General features: G+C 38.3%; 1 protein-coding gene across 2 annotated transcripts; it reads left to right on the top strand.

Moving 5' to 3' along the window:
• Positions 1–5680: 5680 nt before the first annotated feature.
• LOC123745655 (uncharacterized) lies at positions 5681–27577 on the top strand. Of its 2 annotated transcripts, none has more exons than XM_045726429.2 (12): positions 5681–5796; positions 6420–6485; positions 9137–9243; positions 9937–10162; positions 11567–11706; positions 13230–13410; positions 15707–15852; positions 17429–17683; positions 19666–19894; positions 22257–22428; positions 25995–26257; positions 26552–27577. In XM_045726429.2, the coding sequence occupies exons 1-12, from the start codon at positions 5791–5793 to the stop codon at positions 26654–26656; spliced, it is 1896 nt and encodes a 631-aa protein (XP_045582385.2). In that variant the 5' UTR covers positions 5681–5790; the 3' UTR covers positions 26657–27577. The 2 variants fall into 2 exon arrangements, with proteins under 2 accessions (XP_045582385.2, XP_045582387.2); XM_045726431.2 differs by lacking the exon at positions 5681–5796 and adding an exon at positions 5975–6058 and having other exon boundaries at positions 26552–26716.
• The last annotated feature ends 142 nt before the right edge of the window (positions 27578–27719 follow it).

The following is a 27719-nucleotide window of genomic DNA, read 5'->3' as shown; positions in this document are numbered from 1 at the left end:
CTTCTGAAGAAATTGTCCGGACCAACCCCTCATTCTTATTGGCCTTGCCTACTTCACTATTTGACTTGTTATATGATGAGTTTATTGGATACGACTCCTCCCTCTGGCATTCACTTAGCAACCATTCCACTTCTGGTAGTAGCCTTAGTATACATAGCTTAGTTAACTTCTGTGACTCATTTAACTCATAATTAACTAAGACTATGATTGTTGTTTGCTTAAGGATTAAATTCACACTTCACAAATGTGTGCAGTGTGATTGACAAATGTGTCAATCAATCATCGGGAAGAATGTACGATTGCGAGTTACAAGATAGTAACTAAGCTATAAATAATTGTAAATATTAATTAATACTAAATAATATTATTTAATAAATTAGTCCCAATTCAATGCAGAGTTTTCTTCCAAGCACAAAAACTTGTATATATAAATACAAGGTAATAGATAGATCGATAAATAAATAGACAACTTTCAAATATTGCACCAAGTAATGACGAGAGGAAAAAATTAGACAGTATACATTACATTTGAAATTAATAATGGATGAATGGTAATAAATTGGTGTATGTTTGTATGTATACCAGACGAAGTCCATTTAATGGCAGAATTTAGCCATTTTGTGTAAAAACTTTTATATCTCATATTATTAATTATAACAGTAATCGAAAAAAGTCATAGTTTGTATATACAAGCGATGAAACAGAGCCATGAGCTAGAGCGATGTACTGAGTCCATAAGGAGGCCGGGCTTCCAGAAATACCTTCCTGTGATTGGCTGTTGCGGGGAATACCAACACTCTTTTTATGAATATAATTTAAACTAAGAAATAGGTCCTTGTGCACAACAACAAGATTGTTGTAAAAAAGAACAACAATTTTTGTTTTGCACCTGACAGAATTCTCCATCTAACTGAATAATTTACTCGAATAAGAGGGCAGAGCAGTGTATCATTATATGTGTCAAGGCAACTCCCACTGATGACGTCACAAGTTAGGTAGCCAGCCCATGTTTCTGTAACACTCGTTACATCCTGCAGTATTTAATTATCACTATATTAATATTTTTAAATACTTAACATTTCACTTTTTAGGTAGATTAAAGTTGAAGCAGAATGTCATAAGCAAGGATGGTGTGCTGAATAAAGATGATTTATTAAGTGGATGGAGCCTTTAGCTGATCCCTTCCTATGATTGGCTGTTGTGTGAATGTCAACAAAGAGTTTGTACCAATGATATGCCAATGATTATGCACCCCATACCATCTGTGGGCGGAACTTGGAACCTCCTACCCGAGCACAACAACCCACCTTATGGGTTGCTGTTTGGCTATTTGTAGTGCGTTGGAAAAAAACTAGATGGCGTTAGTGGTATTTTGTGGGGTAATTTGTTATAAGTGTAATTTGATGTCAACAGATGGCGTAAGCTGTATCTTATGGCCACTATTTACCAGCTAGTTGATAGTGTTCTCTTCTGCCAACAGATGGCATCAGCTGTATTATTATTACTTCCGAATTCCCTTTAAACACTGATCTACAAATCCCTTGGCTTATGATAAGGTTTTATATCATTTATGATAAGTATTAGATAACTGGAGCTCCGCAATTACTTTTATTTATCAACTGTTGAGGATATCATCATATAATGTCTGGTTAGGACGTACTGCTCTCGATTGATGAAGATTAAGCCACCCAAGAGGTGGTACGGGCATGAATAGCCCGTAAATACTGCTCTCGTAATATTATTCAGGAGGGTGGGGGAATTATCAAGTGAAAGCGCCAAGCCATTACCACTATATAGCACTCGGAAGGGATCAGGATACGGATTTGAGATGGAACGGGGGAAAGGAATGGTGCCCAACCTCTTGGGCGGTCGGGGATTGAACGCGGACCTGTAGGAAACGAGACCGTCGCTCTACCGTCCAGCCCATGTGGTTAGGCGTAATATTATTAAAACAACAATTTATGCATATAATAACAGCATTTCACACTAAAAATATTTGGATATATTGGAATTTGGTAGTGAATTCCAATCTAGGAATCTCCTATGACTAAACTGTACTTTTTAATCATTTTTATGTACTTACTACTGATTATTAAATTATTAAGTACTTACTATAATACTTAAATAAATTATTTTATTTAATATTTAAATTAAATGATAAAATAATAGGTAATAATGAATCATTGTGCAGGGGGGACAGGCAGCCAGTGTATATATACATGTTAGGCTTATACCAAGGTGCCACAAAGGTGCCAAATTAAAGACTGGGAGCTGCCGGGGCGGCCCAAGGGCTGCTGGCGGCCCTGGCCCAAGGGCTGCTGGCGGCCCTGGCCCAAGGGCTGCTGGCGGCCCTGGCCCAAGGGCTGCTGGCGGCCCTGGCCCAAGGGCTGCTGGCGGCCCTGGCCCAAGGGCTGCTGGCGGCCCTGGCCCAAGTGCTGCTGGCGGCCCTGGCCCAAGGGCTGCTGGCGGCCCTGATGGTCAGGCTGAACTTCCGCGCCCTTATAATCACCATTGTTTAATAATCTTCACAGGGAGAAACAACTGTAAATATAGGAATAGTTTATTACAACATACACGGTAAAGAAAACAGCTCGGAAACTAAGGAAATAAAGCTGCCGAAAAATTAAAGTGCACTTCAAGTTCAAGTATGTTTATTGAGACAATAAAATAATACATCTCAAAGGAATAGAGTAGCTTAGGCTATTTCTACCCCCCCCCCCCCTCTACTTCAAGCCCCTCAAGGGGCGCACAAATTCAGTGAGTACAAATACACAAATCACAATACAAGAATCCCATTTAACATTGCAGGTTAAAATAGGAAGCACAGCATATAAGTGTTACAAGTTAAAAGGGAACAAGTGATATATATATATATATATATATATATATATATATATATATATATATATATATATATATATATATATATATATATATATATATATATATATATATATATATATATATATATATAAAATAAAATGTTTATTCAGGTAAGGTACATACATACAAGAGATTTTACATAAATTGATCGATTTATATATAGAGCTAGTACATACAATGCCTAAAGTCACTATTACGCAAAGCGTTTCGGTCAGGAAAAACATTAATGACTAAAACTTAATACTAATTGAGTATAAAGATATAAAATGTGTTGAGAACAAATAAAAATAAAGATAAAAAGGGGGAAACATGGCTGAAAAAGCAGCACAAATACAATTAGGTCGACAAACAGCGTTGTTTAAGAAAAACAGACATGGGTTGACAATAGGTTACCAATAGGTATAGGTTACAGGGAATTTATTAGGTAGTGTTTCGTTTTTATCTTAAACTGGTTGAGAGCGGTACAGTCTTTAACATGTTTGGGAAGGTCATTCCACATTCTGGGTCCCTTGATTTGTAGAGCATTTCTAGTTTGATTAAGTCGTACTCTTGGAATGTCAAAACTGAATTTATTTCTGGTGTGGTGCTCATGGGATCTGTTACAACCTTCAATGAAGCTTTTGAGATCAGGATTGGCATTACAGTTCAGCGTTTTATATATATATATATATATATATATATATATATATATATATATATATATATATATTTTTTTTTTTTTTTTGAGATATATACAAGAGTTGTTACATTCTTGTAGAGCCACTAGTACGCGTAGCGTTTCGGGCAGGTCCCTGGAATACGATCCCCGCCGCGAAGAATCCTTGTTACAACCAAGTACACATTTTACTGTTGCGTTAAACAGAGGCTACAGTTAAGGAATTGCGCCCAGTAAATCCTCCCCGGCCAGGATACGAACCCATGACATAGCGCTCGCGGAACGCCAGGCGAGTGTCTTACCTCTATACCACGGAGACTGGTGTCTCCGTGTATATGTATAATACACATGAGAGAATGTGCAGTGACTTAATATTTAACATATTCAGAGATTTGAGTAAGGGTACCGAGTGATGTCTGGGGCCAGAGGTGGATATTGTTCTAATAGCAGCTTTGTGTTGAGTAATTAGAGGACGTAAATGATTTTGGGTAGTAGAGCCCCAAGCACAGATACCATAGTTGAGATAAGGATAGATGAGAGAGTAGAGTGTCACCAGGGCAGGGCGAGGTACATAATATCTGATCTTAGAAAGAATGCCAACAGTTTTTTAATCTTTTTTTGATATACAGTACTGTATTTAGAATGTGTCCCTGGAAATTCAGTTTGTGATCAATGAGAACGCCAAGGAATTTGCCATCTACTTTGTTACAAATTTTGGTATTATTTATTCTGAGATTTATTTGATTTGAGGATTTATTGCCAAACAAAATATAGAAAGTTTTGTCAATGTTGAGGGTGAGTTTGTTGGCAGTTAACCAAAGATGGGCCTTTTTTAGCTCAGATTTCACTGTGACATTTAGAGCAAGGGGATCAGGACTGGAATAAATGAAGGTTGTGTCGTCAGCAAATAGAATTGGTTTGAGGTGTTGGGAGGCATTTGGAAGGTCATTAATGTAGATGAGAAAGAGAAGAGTGCCAAGTATGCTGCCCTGAGGAAGACCAATGTTGATGGGTAGGGTGGGGGAAATTGAATTATTCACAGAATCATACTGGAGCCTGTCAGTAAGGTAAGATTTGAGGTATTGTAGGGAGTGACCTCTGACTCCATAATGATGTAATTTAAGAAGAAGGTTTTGGTGGTTGACAGTGTCAAATGACTTACGCAGGTTTACAAATAACCCAATAGGAACTCATTTTTATCAAGAGCTGCATGTATCAAGTTAATCATACATTTATTTAATCATTAATCATTTAATCATTAGGTGCATCATTAATCATTTAATCATTAAGTGCATCATCATAATTACTTTTTTGGGGTCTGAAGCCATATTGACAAGAGCTAAGTATATTGTATTTGGCTAGGTAAGAGTAAAGCTGCTTGTAGATTAGTTTTTCAAATATTTTTGACAAGTTTGGCAGAATTGATATGTCTGTAGTTGTTAACATCAGTGAGATCACCACATTTGTGGACAGGGGTTACTCTCGCTTTTTTTAGAATATCTGGAAAGATTTGGAGTTCAAGTGACTTGTTGAAGAGCAATGCAATAGCAGGGGCTAAAGATCTGGAGGCTTTTTTGTAAATTAAAGTTGGTATCTCCTCAAGGGCACTAGACTTGGTTTTAAGGGAAAGGATTATCTCATTAACATCGGTGGAATTTGCAGGCGTTAGGTACAGAGACTGTGGATAGTTACCTGTAAGATAGTCCTGAACATCAGTACTGGATGATGGAATATCATTTGCAAGGGATGACCCAATGGAAGAGAAGAACCTATTGAACTCACTCACTCTCTCTCTCTCTCTCTCTCTCTCTCTCTCTCTCTCTCTCTCTCTCTCTCTCTCTCTCTCTCTCTCTCTCTCTCTCTCTCTCTCTCTCTCTCTCTCTCTCTCTCTCTCTCTCTCTGTGTGTGTGTGTGTGTGTGTGCGTGCGTGTGTGTGTGTGTGTGTGTGTGTGTGTGTGTGTGTGTGTGTGTGTGTGTGTGTGTGTGTGTGTGTTTGTGTGCAGAAATAATATTAATAATCGTGTAGTGTACTCAATATATCAAAATATATTACTTTGAAACCCGTATCATTCCCTAAACAAAAAATTGGGCTACTTTTATTACAAATTCGCTACTTTTAGACCGTCAGCTCGCTACTTTCCGCAATTGTGATCTGGCAGCGCTGCACCCTACTTGTGCAGCGTTGTGGGTATTGAGCTCCAGAGCGACACTGTGGCGGGTACTGTGATGATAACATTATATCGGCTGATATCATGGCGGTGGGTACATCCCAGGGTGGTGTTGTGTTCTCAGGGGATGACGAGGGCTGGGAGAATATTATGTACAGTGTATATGATGCTGTCATTGTAAGAAAAGGGTTCAACAAGTGAAAGTGTCTGAGGGCCGCTGACACTATAGTGGCCTCGATGAGGATAGGAAGCCGGCGGCTTGTCGAAGGTCCTTCCATTTGTTTTGATAATCTTTTTTTTCCAGTTGGATTTTCAAGTTCAACCAGAGTCTTGGCATTTACGGCTTCGACGGGTAATTACCTAAGTGTAGTTACAGGGTGAGAACTACTCTCCTGGTGTCCGTTGCCCAATTAGTTCTATAACATGTTATAAGATTGGCTGTTATAAAGTGGTGGCGTATTGCATTGTTATAATTATTGTACACTACTGGTACTGCATATTGCAGTAAGAATACATTACTACATAAACAGGAACAATAGAATTTCATGCAGTTCTCAGAAATTAGCTTTTTAACAGATCAGTGCATGATTTAGTGTGAATTTATATACTGTAATTATCAATTTGTTTACTAGTATTTGAACCTGTTAAAGTGTAATGCTGATTCAATATTTATTAAATAATGTTGTCTAATATTTTGTATGTGGGCTTTACAGGAACGTGATATGGCATGCGTTATATTTACTGCAGGTCACGCACATAAGCTGAGTGAGGAAATTCAGGCAAGTGATTTTTTTTTCACCTGATACTTTTGTTAACCTAACAGTTAATGGGTATCCAGGAGTTAAGAAACTGTTGTGTGTTGTATCTTTGGGAAGATCAGGTAACTTATGGGCACCTTGATGTATTTACCAGGCTTCCTTGTCAGTAGAAAATCAATACAATCATTTGTGATATTTTAATTTTTTTATTATTATTCAGAAGTAGCTATATATACAGTTGTGTATGCAGTAGTGGCAAAATATTCGGGCAGTAACAAATTTTAAAAAATATTTATTTATGGTTTTTCCACTGTTGGGGGAGACAGGAAGCTTTATTGCTTCCATAAACTAACTACAGTACAGTACTGACTTTTTCTAAGATGCAACCCACAACAGATGCCTAACTTCTAGGTATCTTATTTACTGCTAGGTGAACTGAGGCTTCAAATGTAAGGAAACACACCCAAATGTCTTGCCCTGCTCAGGAATTAAATAAGTCAGAATTAATTCATATGAAGTTTTTAATGGTAAAGAATGTATTTAGTTTATACTGTACAGGGTAATAAAGGAAACAGTATGAGGTTAATAATTCAATTTTGATAATTTTTATGAAACTTGGTATCATATTTAGAATATGATACCAAGTTTCATAAATGAATATGATACTTAGGTATCATATTTAGAATATGATACCTAAGGTGTAAATACTGCAGTGTTAGGAGATGGTCATTCCTAGGTAGGTGGAGCTACTGCAGTATTAGCCAGGAAGGGCTCCTCTTAAGTGAATTGTTTGCTGTTATTATTAACTCTAAAAATAATGTAAATACAGGTACAGTGTACTACATATTTTAATAATTTTCATTTATGAAACAAAAATATTACCAATAAAACCAGATTCCTACAGTTAGAATACTGTGTGTCTAGTTTAACTCCTTAATTTTTATTTGTGTTTGTTAACTTCTCTTAGAACTGTATTAGTATTACCCTCAAATGTATAATTACAACAAAAGCATTATAATCTTGTGGTTTGTCCAAATTGTTGAATGTGATTAGTGCAAATACTGTATACAAATATAAATGCCTATACATACAATTATACTCTCATTTATTTTGTATAAAAGTATAATCTCATTCTGATTTTGTTTACATTTGCAATGTACAGTACTGTTTTACTTGTTTTAATTTTAAAGATACCTAAAATTAATTGTATTTATAAACTACACTTTATTAATGTAGCTACTGTATTACCATAAAAAGTTCATACAGTAATGTAAAAATGTTCACTTATTATATATGAATTCAAGTAAGGACACTTGCTTATTGTGAGACATATTTTGTACATTATATTTCAGCAGTCACATTTGTCTGTTCTCTAAGGTATTATCCGCTGTCTTAGGACAAGACAAGATCTGGCATTGTCAGACATTACAACATTTTGGCACCCGGTGCCACAAAGGAACTTTTCAGTTTGTCATTTTAGGGTTATTGCAGGTCCTTGGGGAGTCACTAGAAAATACTCAATTTGGCCCACAGTGACCAGAGTTTCCACTCATAAAACTTGAAGACCTTCCAAGCCTGCCCATGGCATAACAAGTGACCACAAAAGAAAGACTCGCGTTTATTACCCAACCACTCGCATTATCCGCCACCAACCAGCTGGTTAGATTTCAATTATTTTTTATTTCATTTAACTGGTCTGGACTTTGAATCCCATGCTCAATGATTAGCTTTGTGGAGTGCTTATTGTTGTGAGTGTTTAAGTGTCTTTGTGTCCCTTAATTATGTCCAGACATAAATAATTATGTATGGACATGATCATAATTAGGTCTCTTGATTATGTCTGGACATGATCTCTCTTTGCTCATTGTTTACTCATGAGGGGCACGGGAGAGATTGTGTGGGGACAGTTTTGTTTCTGTGCAGTTCTTATCCTTCAGGGGCTTAAGGCCCTGAAGTCGGGCAGGGGAATTTTGTTGCCTCTCTTTCTCATGTAATGGAAATCCCACTTTTTCTTCTCTGGGGAGGAGGGATGGATATTGGCACTCTGGTCTCACTTTCATTATCTGGAGGCGAGTTGACTTTGTTTCCTGGCTTTGCCTGATGATGTAAATCAGGTCTTTCAATTGGCAACAGAACACACTGTTCAATGAAGACAAGGCATTGAGTTAATATGAAAATCACCTTTCTGAGAAGAATCTTTCAGCTGCCCCTGATTCATCTCTTCTGACCCACTTTTCCCGAGCGTAGTGTTAATTTTTTGTGTAGAGAGATCTGTGGGATGGCTCGAGTCAGGGAATCCATAGGTGGGGTGTAATGCTGCAGTCTGGTAGTTGTGGTCAGCATAGGTGGCCTGGCCAACTGGTAATTGAGTGAGAACCCTCCTTTGGCAGTTACCTGTGATCCTAGGACAGTGTTTGCAAGGGTTTTGAGTTGTTAATAATGGAACATCTGTTGTTCATGCTGAGTTACACTGAGTATGCTTCAGTGACACCATAGCACCTATTATAACCCAGGAAGGACTGCTCAAAACATTTCTTGAGACTCCAGTGCCAGATTGTTGTTTTGCCATACTGCATGGTACTGTCCTAAGCCACAGTGAATCCTAATTTAGGAAGCAAAAAGATTCTGATAATAAAGAAATTTTTCATCTTGAAACCTTATCTGTATCTCAGAATGATAAAAGTGGCAAATATGCTCACCTAAAGGGGGTGCCAAAGGCATTGTTTCCGTCGCCCCGAGGCAAGAGGATCCTCGACCACTGGTGGGATGCCCTGAACACGTAAATATACCTTATTTATTCTTTCTGGTATCTACTCATGAGGCATATTATAATATTTGTTAATAAGACTTAACTAAATAGAATTACAGTAATTATAATTTATCCCTTTTAATTAATCACTTTTTAATCACTTTAATCAAGAATTAATCACTTTTTTTATTATTTCTTGCTGGAATGTAGGCAGATAAAACAAAAATCTATGGAGAAGTTGGAAGGAAAAATTAATGAGGCCTTGCAAAGCACTCTTCACAAATTTCATAAATAGTAATTATCAACAAATGTTTGCATGTAGGGTATAATAATACAGCACACATAATAACTACCATATCAACATAACCTTGTAGCAGATTAAAAAAGAAAAAGGCCTTGGAAAAATGATCCACCAGTCAAAAGGACATTAATACATTGGAAAAAAATTTGCACGGCGACAAAATCATCTCGGAACTTCGGTCAGTTTTCATACTATAAAATGTTGAGAGCCTCAGGGCTAACAATTTTTCAAAATGGTCATGATAGTTGATCTTGTAAAAGATCTGTAAAGTACTAAACAAACTGGTTGACATTAATCCAGGCAACTTGTTTAAAAAGACCCAAGCTATAATTGGGCCTTTTTAAAAGGCCCAATCCTTCACCTTCACTTTACAGTAGTTAATATTGTAATACAGTATTTAATAATTATGTATCTTGTTATAGGCGGCAGCTTTTTAGCAATGTGTTTCTGGTGACCAATGCAGACAAATACAAACATTTTGAACGGTGGGCAACTGCCTCGGATTTCCCTGTAGAAAACATAATAAATGATGGGTCAACCACTGAAGCAAATAGCATTGGTGCGATAGCTGATCTTGAACTTGTTCTTAGAGCCAAGAACCTCTGGAAGCACAACATTCTCGTCATTGCTGGCGATATGCTTTTCCAGGTACAGTATACCATAGTGTTATTGTCAGCTAAACATTACTAGGACTGGAAGTCAAGGTGGTGAGGAACTTCATGGCCAAATATTACTAGGCCTGCCAGTGGCAATGTTGGGTATTTTCAGCTGTATAGTGTTGCATCTCTTTGTACCTCGTGCAGTCTGTGTTTGTATACAATGTTATTGGGAACATGTTTCCTGTTACTCCTCTCCATCTAGTTCTTTTGATAGCTGTCCATTATATTCTATTTCACAAGCTTTCTGATTCCTATCACATTGTAGAAATAATTTCTGCTCTCATTTAAGTTTTGTTTCATTGAGATTGTTTTTCTTTCTTCCTTTGATAGGTTTCTCCTTAATGCCCACAAATTCTCATCCTTATTAGTTTGTAATTTTCTGGTATCCCCGAGTTCTTCAGTCATCTGTTTATCTTCATTTAGGGTCATCCTTAAGGGATGTTTTTTTTCCTTTTCATGCCTTCACTTCTTCAAAATAGTATTCACTAATATTTTTAATACTGTATCCATATTGTCATTATATAATTTCTTTCTAGGTGTTCCACCTATTTGTTCTACTGTATTTGGAAAAAAAAATTCTTATTTGACTACCATGTTTGTCAGTGATACAAGTCTAATTTAGAGGGACCCCCCCCCATCCCTCCTCTGTTACTGTTTTTATTGATTGGAGCAATGTTTGCCTTTTTTCTGTATGTTGGCAAGTTCCCTTCTTGTAAGATTGTTTTGAAAAATGTGTAGTAGGATGCTAAGCTCCGGTGAGTATTCTTTCAAAATCCAGGACAAGACTATCTGGTCTGATGGCTTTGTTTCTGTCTAGCTTTTGAGCAGTCTTTCTACCTCAACTCTAATCATTTTAACCTTTCTTGGTTCTTCATTCCTATCACTGAGGATCTTTTGCTCCTCACAATTTTTGCAGCCTGAGTCACTGTTTTAGCCTGACTCCTCTACTCTCCCCTAGGTGCATTTTTGCATGCCATTATTGGTTGCTTTAGTTCGCTTCCTTGCCCTTTGACTCTGTGCTTGTATTAGTTCTCATCGGGTGGAATGTTGGGTGGGCAAAGTCGGGTAACCTGGTAACACCTGATGGCACTTAGGAATGGTGACCAAATGGTCTGCTTGGATGGAGTTAGAATTCATCTGAATGAGCCTTCTTGGGGCTGTTCAAGGGTAGATTGTGTATATTCTCTTGCATCTCTCTGCAACAGTGTGACTTGACAGAGATGTTTGAAAATACAGTATGCCTTTTGATAGCTGTTAAGTGTGGGTGCAAGTGTTGAATTACCTAATTGGCCATAGTTTTGTTTATGGGAATGCTTTGCTCAGAAAGTAATTTTTCACCCACATCCAAAACTAATGATTTGATTATGAAGCACTAATTGTTTTATTTGCACAGGATTCCAAGTTTGACATTGCCCAGGTGATTGACTACTTCCATCGGAAACCTGACGGAGATTTGGCTATATACTATGAAATGGAAGATTCTGAATGTACTACATCAAGAGGTATTGTTGAAGTTTGCCAAACCACAAATAGGTAAATATTAATGAAGACTTTACCAAATTTATTTTCTAAGCTACAGTACTACTTAAGCTATTTTTGTATTATCCCATGTACTGTACTATAAAATGCAAGTGAACTGCAGTTAGGCATGGTGGCATACAGCCATCAGTGCCACAGGGAGTACTGCAACCCTGCAGGATCATATGAGGTACAGTATGAGGAAATCAATGGAAATACACACACCAACCAATTAACATTGTCACATGTACAGTACTTTATTCTTCGTGGAAAAAAGGTGTTTGAGTATGTTTTATTTGTTAAGTGTGGGATAAGGGTGAGGTGAGCATCCATGAGCATTCCAAACCCACATCTGAGTTCATGCGTACTGGTGTCAGAAGGTGACCAGTACAGTATTTATCAATTCACTGGCTAGAGTACCTTTGTTTGGAAAGTACTCCGACAGTTAGGTCCCCAAACTATCCACCATAAACCTACCAAACCTTGAGTACCACACCAAACTTAAATGTGTCACAAGCACCTACTAGAGACCAGGACCAGAATTTTGCCCCCCCCCCCCATCCCCCCAACAAATAGAGGCAGAGAGAAATCTGGGGATTTCTGGGGAAGTACCAAAGTAGTAGGAAAGGAGATGCCAGTAATCCCAAAGGGACTCGGTGCATGATGAACTGACCTAATGCAATGCGAGGACATATTTGTATTAATACCCAGGACATATTTGAAAATAAATTGGATATTTGTGGCACTGTTATGGGCCACAAGGAAACTAAGGAAACATGGGTGCCAAAAAAAACGTTAGAAAGTTTTCTTTTGTAAACAGAGTGGTAGTGGTACAAGTTAAGTGGTGGAGGCCAAAACCATCAGTAGTTTCAAATTGTTATATGATACAGTAGTGCTGAGAAGACAGGATATCATGAGCGTAGAACTCCTCCTGTAACTACTGTAACTACACTTGGGTAATTACTTGACTCGGAAAAACCACACACATCCAAAACACTTTGTGTATTAGTGGCCTTATTGAATGAATATACTAGTACAGTACTCTCTAACAATTATTAAACCTCAGTGTAATATCTTGTATATTTTTAAATAAATTATTCTTATTACAGTATTCATACTCTTCTTACTGTATTCATATTCTTCTTACTGTATTATTACTGTACATGAAAATCAGTGGAGAACCTCGAACCAGCAAGAGGAACATCCCGAAACTGATCTCTTTGTTCATTTCTATGTATGTCGCAGCCTTGGAAAGATGTGCGGGTTCAGGTTACTGAGCCGAAGGCCTAGGCACCAAAGTTGGGCCATAGTGCTTGGCCCTTCCCTGGCTGTGTAAACAAAATTAGAGTATAGCCTAAGGCTGTGAGATATAGTAATCCTGTAATAATGTAATTATATTGTTTATATTTTAATTTAATCATCAATGAGTCTATGCATTGCAGTAAAATGCTGATCATGCAAAGACAAATTCTTCTATTACTGTGCAGTATTTAAAAACTTATAAATTCATTATAGATGTACATTATTGGTCTTTCCAGAATTCTCAAGTTCATAGAAAAACCTTTACCAGAAGAAACTCTCTCTCGAAATGCCAGTGTTGTCTTTTATACATTCCGGTGTGAGACAATGGCATTAGTACCCATATTCATAAATGAACACTCAAAGACTACACAGCACTCATTTGGTAACTTCATGGAGTGGCTTATCAATGACCAAAAGGTATGAATTTGTTTCTGGGGTTCTCATAAATTATTATAAATTGGCATTTCGTACCTGAAGCTCTAATGGAGAGTGATAAGGAAAGTTTCCTTTAGTAGTCTGTCTGAGCTTAGATCACTTGGTTACTTTCCTTGGCAATATTCCACATCCCAAGGACACTGATCCAGCCAGGGCCATTATGGCCTTCTCACTCTTGACTCAGCGAGGATGTTTCCAAATCATCCTCACGAGACCTTGTATGAGAGAAGGAATACACGAAAATTCTGAATCTAGCCTTGACTCTCAGAAAATGCATGTACACTAGTCTATATTTTTCAAACGTCTTATAATACCACTTCTTGGCTGCAGGACAGAATGTAAAATGGCACAAGAGTAAAAAAACAGGAAAGGGAATAATCCAAAACCAAACCCAGAAGAAAGAACCAAGAATGTCCCATGAACAGGAGACTGGCAGGGAGGAAATAAAATAGTGCCAAGACTGGAGCCCAGCCATTGTCCCAAAAACTGGAGGAAGAGGTGTTCAGAAATTAGTACACCATCCCTGGTGATTAGAGCTCCTGGCCAACAGAGATCGGTAAAATGAGGGGCCAGCAACAAGGGGGATTCCAGGAATTCCTTCCCAAAAGAAGTGGACACAGGCACAGGAAATCTAGAAGCCTATAGCTCCGGAAACTGGGCACCAGAGGCCCAGAGAAAGCTCTGAAACCAGGGGCCTGTGGCTTTCCCAACCAAGATGAATGGAACATGCCCCAATTATTGAAACGCTACCTAAAAACTTGAGACATCCTGTATGGAAGGCAAAGGACATGAAGCCTCCAGGGGGCCTTTTGCCTGAGAAGTAGAGAAAAATACCCAAAACCCTTAGGGTTTATAAGACAACATATAGCACATTTTTTAATTCCTTGATTATGATAATTATAAAAATAGTGTACATTCTCAAGTGGTCTCTAAACTGTATTATCTGAACTAAAGTGCAATACCAATCATTATGACAAACATTTCTTTAGTGCTGCAACAGAAACCATTGATACCACATAAGAAATACTGTAAATATCTATTTGATATTTGACGATTTCAACTCAACTCAAAGCAAAATTGCCATGCAAATAATCCTAAATTTTGGAATAACTTCCCAAATTCAATTCAGTTCTGTAGTACCTTTAACCAATGTAAAAGAGAAACAAATACCCGGTAAGTACCAAATAAACATGACATAATCTTTTATATATCTCCTACACCAAGTGGTGTAGTAGTCAGAGCATTCGTGTCACACACACAAAGTCCCAGGTTCAACTCCCATGGCAGGCCAAGTGTTTGGTTTGGGCAATGTTTCATTTCACCTGATGCCTCTACTTACCTAGAAGTTGGGTAACTGTTGTGGATTGCCTCCTGGGAAAGATTAGTAGTTGGCCTAGGGGGAGAAAAGAACCTCGGTAAGCCTAACAAGCCTTCTGTCCTTGACTTTGGGAAACCATCTCGCATAATGGTTTCATTCTAAATAACCAATTTGTGTTTACTGCTGTAGTTAGTGTTATACCCCTGTATTGTGTGTAATGAAACTCTTCTTTCCACCGAGTGGACCTACCACTCTTTGAGTCCCTGATGCTACAACCTGGAAGCAGTGGAGCCTTGGGGAACACACTAAGACTGTAATGCACAAGTGCATATTTTGCTAAGTTCTCTGGTGGTCTCCATTCCCTAAGGTTCCCCTTTGCCTCTTTGATGGGGGGGGGGGGGGGCCAGATTCTGATCCTGGCCCTGCGGAGACACTCAAGGGTTATAGAATGCTGTTGTGTTTCCCAAGGCTTAGTGGCTACCAGGGGGGGCCAGATTCTGATCCTGGCCCTGCGGAGACACTCAAGGGTTATAGAATGCTGTTGTGTTTCCCAAGGCTTAGTGGCTACCAGGTTATGATGTTTTATTTCATTTATTGCTGGATTTTTTCCTAGAAAAGTTGACAATATATTCTACTATTAACATCATAAATTATAGTGGCTCATATAGTGCAGAAGTTATGGTTTATAAAGCCAGAATTGTTTTCTAAAGTTTAAATATTTTAGTTTTTACTGTTTTTTTTTTTTTTTTTTTTTTTTTTTAATGCATTCAATTACTGTACTTCTAATAAAAAAGCTTTTGTACATTTCTCGTATATAAACCAATCGGTCTCGCAATAGGCATGATTACTTAAATTTACACTTGAAAACATCCTTAGGTTAATCTTAAAACATAGCTGTTCGAAAATTTATTTCATCTCAAGAATCTGACATGGAACTACAGTAATAATTTCTGTGTTTAGGTATTAGTGTATGGGATGAAGCTGCCTACAGGCTTCCAATTTATTGGAAAAGTAGGACTGAAGGATTATGAATCTTGGGTCTCCTACTTTGCTAACCTAGCAGAGAATGAATGCAAAGACCCTATTACCATGAGGGCTTATGCTAGGTAAGTGTGATTCAAATTATTCAACTTTGTTATTGTATGAAAGTTTATATTTAGGCTAAATATGTTAATTTGAGTTTTCTGTATTGTAGCATGACCGTTTACTGTGTATTTAGTCCGACAGTCATATGTAAACATTTTTAAAAATAAATCAATCAATTGGTAAGCAAATAGCAAATGTGGAGAACATAACAGAACAATGGTATCAACGGCCAGCAGAGAGTTGCAGAAATAGCCAAAGGATCAGATGCACAGTAGTCAACCCGTCCTCTTAAAAATAACATTGCTTTCCACTCGTATGCGCGCTATGGCTAAAAATGGACGTAATTTGAAATGAAATTGGCTCACGAAAGTGATGTACTCTCCCGTTTTCTGTTCGAGTTGTCTGGACTTTATTATTATTAAGCCTTTATTAAGGACTCTTGTTGGCATATGGAAAATGGTGAGGAGGAGAGAAGATGAGGTGTTAGTGTTTAAAAGGGAAGTCCCCTCCATTATAACATCAGGCAGTGATAACATTTCTGGGGTACTTTCTCCTACATTTTGCAGGCATACCACTAGAACCTGGTTGTGGCTCGCTGGTTGTTTGTTTCACCAAGAATCTGTCTAGACTTGTTTTTCCCTATGTTTTAACACTTGTCTGTAGTGATACATCACATTGTCGTTAAAAGGTTTACCCCTGCACTGTGCACCTGTTTTTGGCAAAACATTTCATGGTGTAGTTGTTAAAGACATATTTTGTTGGTTTTATGAATGTTCAGCTAATGTTAATGTCAAAATGTTTCCAAACTCTACCAGTTTCATTTCAAATTGCAAAGAGTGATAAAAATATTAAAATACATTAAAATATGGCCTAATATGGTGCTCTGAGGGTTAACTCTGTGCAGATAAGTAGTTAATGCAACGGCCTTGCTACTGTTTTATTTGGGCAAGTCTTTTCATCAAAACTTTGCAGTTCTTCCCATTACATATCAGACCATGAGGATCCATAGCTTGCCATATAATAACAACTTTTCTCTTTGGGAACCAAAAAAGAAACAGAAAAAACAATTAAATTCTTTACAAAGCATTCAAGCACGGTCATCACAGGACAGAATACACTGGTAAACTGAGCATGCCTCACCCCACGGCCAGCAGAACCCACGTGCCTGACACATACAAGTATTAACAAACGAGTCATACTCTGGAGCAAACACCGTACATCGGGTCAAACTTTACAACAAAAAATTTGTACTCTGGGGCATTCGTATACTGAGGTGTCACTGTACAGTACTGTACTGTGTTATTAATATGGGTTTTGAACTTTAGTACAGTATACCTTTTATGGGGAAGAAGAGCCATCATAATAAAGTATACTAAATATTATTACATTTGAACAATAGTTGTGAGAGAGGTATAAGGATGGAGAGAATCTTGAACTTTGATATTGTGATTCATAACATACTGTATGTATATATATAAGTATCCTCATCAGATGCTGATACTGCATAAAGTATATTAAACAATATGGAATGATATGAGTACAGTATTGTATATTACATGTGCTGATATTCACAAATGTCTAATTGTATTTTGACAGGGTTGGACTGATGGGAAATCCATCCGATGGATTCCATGGCAAGACAATATCTCTGTCTATAGCCAACTTTTGGGCTGAAGCCACCATTGCTGAGAGCTCAAAACTCCGGCTCATTCCTCATCCTGTCAATGATCCTACAGAATTTGGATCCTTGTCTGACTTGTACGGGATTAGTGATAAAGAAGGCTACTTAGGAGGGCTACGCTTACTCCAGGCAACCTGCAAAAAATTCTATTATTATTGTGCCGAAAGAGGGTAAGTTACTTTTGTACAGAAAAAGTTACTCAACCTGGAGCAAATGGACACTTAACTTGTTCATTAGGAAAGAGAAATTACCATGTTCCATTCCTTCCTTGAAGCTAGTTCATGATAGATCAACATGCTTTGGCCTATCTTAGATAAAAGTGCATGTCAAATTAGCCCATAAGAAAACCAAAGAAAGGTTATATAGTGTAACAGTTTAAAGAATGCAACAGGGACCACACCTTTCAGAGGTGTTTGGCAAATCTGAACTGTCTCTGAAACATTACTGCAAAATGGTGAAATGCTGTAAAAATTACTACAGTATTCTTTTTCCTTTTGGGGTAAATGCAGTACTGTATTATTATAAAAAATTATTTTTATAAATTATTTACTGTTTACTATGAATGGTATAATATAGCTAGTATAATCTAAAGTCTTTTTCTGTAAGTGGTCAAGTAATTACCCAAGTGTAGTTAAAGGATGAGAGCTACGCTCGTGGTGTCCCGTCTTCCCAGCACTCTTTGTCATATAACGCTTTGAAACTACTGACAGTTTTGGCCTCCACCACCTTCTCACCTAACTTGTTCCAACCGTCTACCACTGTTTGTAAAAGTGAATTTTCTTATATTTCTTCGTGCTACGAAGTGCTACGACACTGATGCATCCCAGGCATGTAATTATCTAAGTGTAATTACTAAGGTGTAGGTACAGAGTATGAGCTACACTCCTAGTGTTTCTTCCCCTCTATACTGTAATTTCACACTTTAAAGTGTTCAATTACAGTGCCAGCTTGCTTGTAGGAGCTGCTGAGCTGCAGTCCCCCTTAGTCACTGCCAGGTGTATGACTGGAACATATTGGAGGAGTGGCTATTGTAGGAGTGGCAGAGAGGCTTATAACTTTGATGAAAAATTTTCTAATGGAAAATTAACCTGGTTTGTGTCTTGGAGAGACTGCAGGATCCATGTGAGGTCAGTTAAATACCTGGTTGCAATTCTTTTAATCATGTCATGGCACAGACAATTAAGGCGCGTCTGGGATCCTCTCAGATGTAGATTCGAACCCTCATCACAGCCCTTGTGGATTTGTTCATTTGATGCATCACGCTATTGTGATGTCTGTGTGTAATGAAGTAAGGGCGAAGAGGTAGAATAGCTTATTGACAGATTTATTATCCCCTGGGTGCATGGGAAAATTGTGCAAAACTCTGGTTTGTGTCTTGAAGAGACTGCAGGATCCATGTGAGGTCAGTTAAATACCTGGTTGCAATTCTTTTAACCATGTCATGTCACAGACGATTAAGGTGCATCTGGGATCCTCTCAAACGTAGGTTCAAACCCTGATCACGGCCCTTGTGGATTTGTTAAAGAAAATTCACTTTTGAAAACAGAGTGGTAAACAGTTGGAAGAAGTTAGGCGAGGTGGTGGTGGAGGCCAAAACAGTCAGTTGTTTCAAAGCGTTATATGACAAAGAGCACAGGGAAGACGGGACACCACGAGCGTAGCTCTCATCTTTGTAAGCACACTTAGGCAAATACAGAGTTTATATTATGCAAGACAATATTGTTTTATATTTTCAAATATGGTCTTGAGCTTTTCTTTGCTTGTAGTGAAAATTATAAAAAGTAGACAAATGTGTAAAGGCTCTGCAAACTTAATGACCAAAATATTTTGTGGAAGACAAAGGTCAGAGTTAGTTATTCCAAATCATTTTGCACGGGCAATGGTCAGGTGTTGAGTCCATTTTACAAACTTTTGCAATTTTTGGTTGGGTTCACTCCTGACTGATTTAGATAAAATTTAATGACTATATTCCAAGAACTCAAAATTATATTGCATCATATCATACTGAAAATGGTAAGCCTTGTAATTATTATGCATAAAATTTCAGATAATTATTTTCAGTAGTGGACTAGTGGTTTGTCATTTTATTATTTGAATTTTATACAGTATATTTATATGTAGCACTGTACAGTATGTATTTTGATTTTTACAGAATTGCTCTGACTCGCCGTAACTTCACACTTTCTTATGACACCAACATTCCTCGGCAAGTTGGATTAGCCGGCAGTTCAGCCATTGTGACGGCAACACTTAAATGCCTTTTAGCCTTCTTTAATCTCGCTGATCAAGATATGTCGCAAAACATTCAGCCTCAATTTATTCTTGATGTTGAGAGAGAGGAACTGCACATCAATGCTGGCCTGCAGGACAGAGTGGTACAGGTGAACAAGTACAGTGTTATCCTCAAGCTCATTAATGTTTATGGTCAGCTTGTAATTAGGAGTACTGAACTTCAGATAAGATATTTTATCTCTATTCCTTTGAATTGTACAGAAAATACAGTATGCTTGATTGGAGAATTGAACCAATTGCAGAAAATTTAATTTAATTGGAAATAAGAACCTCATAAAGAATGGGCAGCTTATTTGAGAATGGAGCTCTTTTTCATGAAAAAATTATTATTTTTCAGCTGGAAAAAATCCTTTAGAATAATGGGGAAACCTTTGAAAGGAAAGCCGGTGGCTGCTCAGTAAATTAAAGTATAACTGCTTTTGGAATTTCAAGACTTAATTTGTTTGGACAACCTGTGTTTACTATTGGTTTTCCTGTGGCCATTTTATTTTTTTTATACTAATTGCTACTTGGCCTTCCTTAATGATTGCGCGGTCGCCTGTCCCTCAATAGAATTCTTGGTGACTCAGATACTTTTGATATCGTTCGCCTTATGCGTTTTTGTTCTCGTATTGGCATCCTTGGTGATATTTAGCGCCCTCTGATTATTCTGCGCATTTGATGGTGCTACATAGCCTTCCCAGTTTGGTGCCTTCTTTTGATAATTACTTACTTACTTGATGGTGCTGCATAGCCTTCCCGGTTTGGTGCCTTCTTTTGATAATTACTTACTTCCTTGATGATTGCTTGAATAGCTAGGTAATTTGCTTATCAACCAAACAAGTTTGAAATATAATGTTCTATTTTGGTGTTTTTCCACACTGGCTCTATTGTTAAGCTTGGGAAAGTGTGAATGGACTCGTTAGTATGATTCCTTAACTAAAGCACTGAAGCTGTCAAGCCTTGAGGAATCACACCAGGCTTCCTAGATCCACTTGAGCCTGTCAAAAGCCAGGACTGTAATCTGACTCCATACAAGCCAAAGGGAGCTTGAAGATCACATACCAACCCAAATCTGAGAAAATAAAATACTAAACTCAAAAGTACATGAAAACAAGCAGCTACTTGAAGGAGATCAGTAACAAGGCAAACAATCATTGCCATGGGGAAAATAATCCAGCTATAAAGCAGCCTGTTGCAACCACAGTCAACCTGATTCATCACTTGCCAGCCACTTCATTCACTTGATTGATGTACAAGGGACGAGTGTCTCTGCTGGCCGCACCTTTTGTTTCATGCTTTTACAGTGGAGTATTGGTTATTCATTCTGCATGGGGGGAGTGGCTACTGCTTTATTTGTTCCATTTACTGCTTCTTGATTGTGCTTTGTGGCCTTTGTTTACATATTGCTCTTGCTGAAGGTGAGGATTCTCTTCACTGATGGTTGACTTTCATCTCCCTTGCCTCACCAATTATCTTCTGAATATTTGCAGGTGGACTTTTGTCTTCACAATTTAGGGCTCTAACAGAGGTGACGAAGCCTTCTCTACTCTTTCCCCCTCCTTCTTTTGGGGTGTAATTGAGGGTTCGGTACTCTAACTTCTGTGGGCTTCTTTTTCTGCTGCTAGACATTTCATTCGGCCTTGGTGCTGGTGGGGTAATGGTTTTCACTTTCTCTGGGTGTTTCAAATATTATTTGATCTTTGGCTGGGGTCTGTTATATGCTTTGTTCTGTAGCTGTCATTTTGGTGTCCAAATGCTGTTTCTACCATTTCTCATGTCCGATAAGCAGTAGATATGTTGACATATTTTTCTTTGACGGCTTCATTTTTTGTTTTTTTCATGGCTGATATTCAGACTCCTGTTTTCTTGTGATCTTTCTAATTTTGGCTTCTCATTCATTTGTTGACTGTCCTTTGATCACCCTTGGGATTGTGCTTGGGCATTTTGCACACAGCTTCTGTTTGTTGCCCGAGGCTCTCCTCTCCTGCTGGTCTTCTTCCATGGGTCATCCCAGTTTCTTTTGTTTTCCTGAAAAGCCAGATAATGATGGGAGGGGTGGTGGCCTCCAAGAAATCAAAGTGTTGAATGTAAAGGAACACCTTTCCCTGTCCTGTTCTCTTTTCTTCATTGGGGTTGTGAAGTTTTGAACTAATGTTCCAAAGTGAGAGGTAGGCTGGCTGAGACTCCTGAGGAGACTCCAGAGCTGCTACCTGTTAAGTGTCATGTGCATTAAGGTTAAGATACATATCCTGCAGCAACAATTGTTTTATCCATTTTCCCCTGGGGTTTCTTTTCCCCAAATTTACCTTATCTATTCCTTGGTTTCTGTTGGCAATGGATATGTCTTAGAGGTTTGGTATATTGGGCTAAAGCTTGGTTGTACCAGAATTCAGAGAACTACAGGAGGCCCACCAGAAAAAAATACATTTCATTACATTCAATGCCTTATTATTTATTTATTTTTTCCAGATATTTGAGGGTTTGGTGTACATGGATTTTTCAAAGTCAGTGATGGAGAAACAAGGTTATGGCAACTACATCCATCTTGATGTTGAATTACCTCCACTCTTCCTTGCCTACCGTCCTAACCCAAGTGACTCGGGCAGAATTCACTCTGATATATTGGCACGATGGCAAAAAGGTTTGGAAAATTACACACTGTACCATAGTAGAAAATTTTTTCTATCGTAACACAAACATTTCTTGAATATTCAGAGCTTGAGTTTTTCATAAAATGGTGAACATTTTGCTGATTAACTTTGTACTGTCTAACCTCACTTATCTGGACTATATGGGAAGGACCCCCTTACAAAAATAATCTTACTAATGTTGACCAGACCACACACTAGAAGTTGAAGGGACTACGACGTTTCGGTCCGTCCTGGACCATTCTCAAGTCGATTGTGAAGAGGTAGAGAGACAGGCAATAAAAAGGCCTGTCTTACTAATTGGCAATTGTAAGATTGTCTAAAGGCAATCTTACTAATCAAAAATATAATTTAAAAGAGAAACTGAAGCATGCCTTGTTGTAGTTTGTCTTCTTTTTTGATACTGTAAATCTTGAAATGTGAAAATTTTTGTAACCCAATCTCCGGTTATCAAGATTTCTGTCCAGATATGGCAAAATTTGGTAGAAACTTATCCAGGCAAAATTTTGGCAGGATAACCCAAATAAATATTCAGTTTAGCGAAATTCAGATAAGCGAGCACATACAGTACAGTATTGGCAAAGTTACAATCATCGTCATTTTAAAAATAATGAACCTGAAAGAGATTGCTTATCTTGGTTAACCCTTTGCCTGCAACATTGTTTCTCTGGAGGAGGGCCCTCTCAGTAATTTAGTTAAATGCTGATATAGCTATCCCTTAGGCAGATATTTCAGGCCTCTTGAGACCCACCCTTATTTATCACAATGAAATTTATTAAAACATTTGTATTGGGCAAGTAAGAAAATCAGTAGACTGGCAGATATTGTCACAGCTCAAATACAACTTGGCTACAAGTATTTTTGGCAGTTCAGCTTGTTTGGGAATCTTTTGCTTCCTGTCTCTGAGGGTCTTCTGCTCCATATGGAGGATTTTTAGTACCTTCCATCATAGTTTGAGCTGTATGCCTCCATGGCTCTCGTGTGGGTGCATTTCCGAATTCTTTTTGGTTCTATAGATCACCTGTGCTCTGCAAGTTTCTCTAGTCTCTCTTCCCAGCTGTGGTGCTGGCAGACTTGCTTCAATTACTGCTGTGGGATCAAGACAATGCTCTGAGACGGATCCAGCCTTCATTGAGTTTGGATCCATTTCACCTTCATGGCCTAGGATTTTTGGGGTTCCAGCTTTCCTAGCTTGTATACAATTCCTTTTCTGTTGTGATGGCTTTGATGTTTAAGGTGTCTTTGAGAAGCTTGCCTTTTGACCAAATTGATGTCTCCCTTTTTGCCCTGACTCTGCCCCAGAATGTGGATACTTAGCGATTCCATGCGAGTCTGCTGCTGTTTTCAGTTCCGAAGGTCAAGGCAGATCATGTTTTCAGTTGGTTCCGTTGCAAGTTTGGACATGGTTATTCTTGGTTGGTGATGCCAGGACAGCTTCCCTTTCTTTTCTGCTGCCAAACCTGGCATGTCTGGCATCTTTCATTCATTTTGTAGTGTAGCACTCTGATTATTCATTGGCATCTCGGACTGTTGGATGGCAGCCTGAATATTGCCAAGGTGGTGTACCTGCTGGGCTCAGTTTGGCTGTGGGCACTCTACCACTTTGTCTGGGGAGCCCATTTTGCCTTCAGTAGAATCTTCAAGTGCAGAACTTTGAACTGGCTTGAACTCATTAGTACCAACCTACTGCCACCAGGGGGCCTGGTGACTGTGATGGCTTTGACCTAGTAGTTGGGAGCAATCTCGGTAGCTTCAAGGAGCCACAGCAGCTCGTCTAGAAAGAAGCATTTCATTACATTCAACATTTTTTTTAATAGTGTACCCATAACCCCCATGCTGCTTAGCTTTTAACTCTTAAGCTGCTACAGCCTTAATAGCTGTCAACACTGCTGTGCGCAAGAAATAAAAAATTCAAATTTTTTTTCGTCTTATAAAAGTGTTCATTTGTGTTCCCTGGCATGTTTTGTTCACCATAACTAACCACTAAGTTGGTATGGTGAGTCAAAACAACAACAACGAGTGACCTCCACACACCAGCCAGCAAATGCCGCCACCTTCCCTCCCTCAAAAACACCTCACTCGCCAACATTCCTACTCCCACCATAATGTTTTTGCTATTATTCATTATATACAGATGTTATATATAAGTATCTACATGTTTTGTTCACCATAACTGCACAACTAAGCTGGTATGGTGAGTTCAGACAATAATAGAGGTCGCCACAGTCCACCATAATGTTTTTGCTATTATTCATTATATACAGATGTTATATATAAGTATCTACATGTTTTGTTCACCATAACTGCACAACTAAGCTGGTATGGTGAGTTCAGACAATAATAGAGGTCGCCACAGTCAGCTGATGCTCCCTCCAAAATAGTTGCCAGGTGATGGTGATGCCAGGACAGCTGGCATGTCCAGAACCAAAATGGCTCCTCCCAACATACTCCTTTTGCTGTTATTACACTGTATATATACATTATATTTAAGTACCTGTATATACATTTGTGTTCACCATAGCGAACCACTAAGTTGGTATGGTGAGTCCAGACAATAACAGGTTGCCACACAGAGTCAGCAGATGACGCTACCTGCCTCCTCGCCAAGATTACTCCTCCCACCATTACTCACAGCACTAATTATCACCACAATCCTGCTCTTATCAGAATCCTGGTCATTTTTATCACAGTCAGGGGTCTTCTCTAATACTATCATCGCTAAATAATAGCAGGTACATGTATATTTTGACATTTTTAGGCGATGCTGTGGTCACAAGCTAAACAGCAGTGCTGTTAGCTCATGCTACGTGCGCCAGGCTCACTCAGTACTGAAGCTCTCACACCCGGGAATGTTACCCACGATTTTTTTTAAATGGCATCTATTTACTAGCGCCCTGAGGAAGCTTGTGTAAACCCTGTGTAACTGCGGGACATTTAAATCGTGTGTAGCACCCTCAGTTGTATGTACGATATGCGCAGTTCAGCAACATTTACTCAAATTAAACATATACAGTATATACAATTTGTGCAGTTTAAGGGTCAGTAGCTCCCCATCCCTGCCCATTGTCCCACCTTAAAAGAATTTGGGTGAATTTTAGCCAGTGTGGTTCATGAATGAACTGGTTTGCTCGCCAAGGTTTTGGGTTGCCTGAACTGCCATCTGGTGGCAAGTGAGTGTTACCAAAGAGTGATATTCCCATTGTAATAATTATCATCATGAGGGTTACAAATGTTTGTAAGTAGTGGCTTGTTTTGTAGCACTGGTTTGCTATCTTGTGAATTTTCTTTAGTTCTGTGATCTCTGATTCCTGATCTCTAAATTTCTTTGAGGGGGGGGGGGGCAAATTCTGGTTCTGGCTCCCAGTGGGCTCTCCTGGGTCATTTAGAGGTCAGGTGCATTTCCCAAGGCTAAAGACATTTACAAGTTGTAGCATCGGGGAAGCTACTAAAGGCCTTTAGCTACTAAAGGCTCACTAGGAAAAGGCATTTTATGAATTTCAATGCTGAATTTTAATGAATGATTATAAAACTAATTGGTAATCAATATTCTTATTTGCAGGGGATTCAGAGGTTATAGAGGGCATGCAGAAATTTGCAGAACTAACTTGTCTAGCTACTACAGCACTGAAGAGTGCAGACTGGAGTACACTGGCACATTTGATGAATGAAAACTTCAACTTACGAAGGCAGTTGTATGGTGATGCTGCTCTTGGTGAAGAAAACCTTCTTATGATCAACATTGCCAGGCGTTTTGGTGCAGCGGTTAAGTTTCCTGGAAGTGGAGGAGCAGTTGTTGGACTCCTTCAGGACAGGGCAAAAATGGTGAGTACTAAAAAAATAGCCAAAACTCTAAGATAAACTTTCTGAGCAGACTCGCAAAGTTTTTCATAAAGTAAGATTATATAAGTCTATATTGGCCTCTACTTCTTACTACTGTATTTATGTAAAACATTTACTAACAATTGCATAGCAGTAAATAACGGCACATGTTTCTTCTAAATGTTTTCAATTGTGTTTTAAGCTTCTAGTGCACTCCTCTGTAGTAGAAATCTTAATTGGTAGGTTCTTCATTTGTACGGACATGGTTTTTTAAACAAGTCATTTTTTATTTTTCAGGCAGAAATGAGAGAATGTTACCAGAACAGTGGTTGTGTAGTAGTAGACGTAATTCCCAAAAAACCCGATGTTATGTTGCCATACCTTGACCCTTTAAATCCTTGAAGACATCAAAACTGTCATGTCGCCTGTGTGCACGGAAAAAAAAAATAAAAAAAATAAAAATACGTGTGTGTGTGTGAAAAGTAAGGAAAATGCAAAAAGTACACGCCTGGTTTTTTGCCTGTTAGAAAGCAGCTGGAAGTCATTGGGTCTGTCAACACGAGATGTGCAATTTGACCACTCATCATAGGGGGGTGAGGAGACTAGAGTTCATGTATCATGGTTTTTTTGTTCATGGATTCACTTATATAATTTTTTGTATTGAATAAACTAATACTGTAACTCATTTTATGTACATTTAATTGCCAAAAGCAAAGATAAGAGTACTGTATATATACTGTATGCACGTCAAAACCTCAAGGGTTTTGACGTGCTGTTATGAAGGGAGCTCACATGATAGCCTGGGAGCAGTGAGAATTGTGTCGGCCCCATCTAGTGTTGTACATGCAAGGAATGTACCATGTAGGGTACCTGTTCAGGTCATCAAACCACCATCTGGAGGGGGTCGCTGTCAAAAATATCACAGTACAAGTACAGTAATTTTATATTTTTGTGTTGCCCATTATCTTTGTATTCGTATCAAAGAAATCTGAATAATTTTCAGTAGTTTGTTTAGCTTTGTCATATAGTGATGGCAGCAGTAACACTTCATGGCCTAAATGCTCTGTGGTGTATCCCACGATACAAGTGTACCATACAGCTTAACCCCCAAAATGCTGTTATAATCATTTATTCATCTCCTCGGCCACTGTGGTTATCATTTGGTGATTTTTATTATTATTACTTTGCTTTATATAAATTATTTAAATATGGTTTTAATACATTTACATGAAAGTAACAAAGTTTACCAAGACCCATGAAAATGTTTTTGATGCTTTGTAATCACTTACTATGAGATGAGAACAAATTACAATTTGGTCTTTCTGTCTAGTGTTTGAATCTATTCCTGGATGACATCAGACAACAGCAGCCAAGGAGTGGGTTGCAAGACACTTCCTTAAAGTTATGCCAGGAACAGATTTATGTTCAATACAGGTGTACACATTATTTGTAGACCTAGATACAG

The sequence above is a fragment of the Procambarus clarkii genome, chromosome 71 (genome assembly GCF_040958095.1).
Source record: "Procambarus clarkii isolate CNS0578487 chromosome 71, FALCON_Pclarkii_2.0, whole genome shotgun sequence".
Classification (NCBI taxonomy): domain Eukaryota; kingdom Metazoa; phylum Arthropoda; class Malacostraca; order Decapoda; family Cambaridae; genus Procambarus; species Procambarus clarkii.
Note: the sequence above shows the minus strand (reverse complement) of the source record. Positions and strands in the feature narration are given on the sequence as shown.

Excerpts from the sequence above, each read along its gene's own strand:
- LOC123745655 (XM_045726429.2), top strand. Across the intron at positions 6,486-9,136 it reads AGCTGAGTGAGGAAATTCAG|AATGATAAAAGTGGCAAATA; the intron begins GCAAGTGATTTT and ends TCTGTATCTCAG. Across the intron at positions 9,244-9,936 it reads TGGTGGGATGCCCTGAACAC|GCGGCAGCTTTTTAGCAATG; the intron begins GTAAATATACCT and ends ATCTTGTTATAG.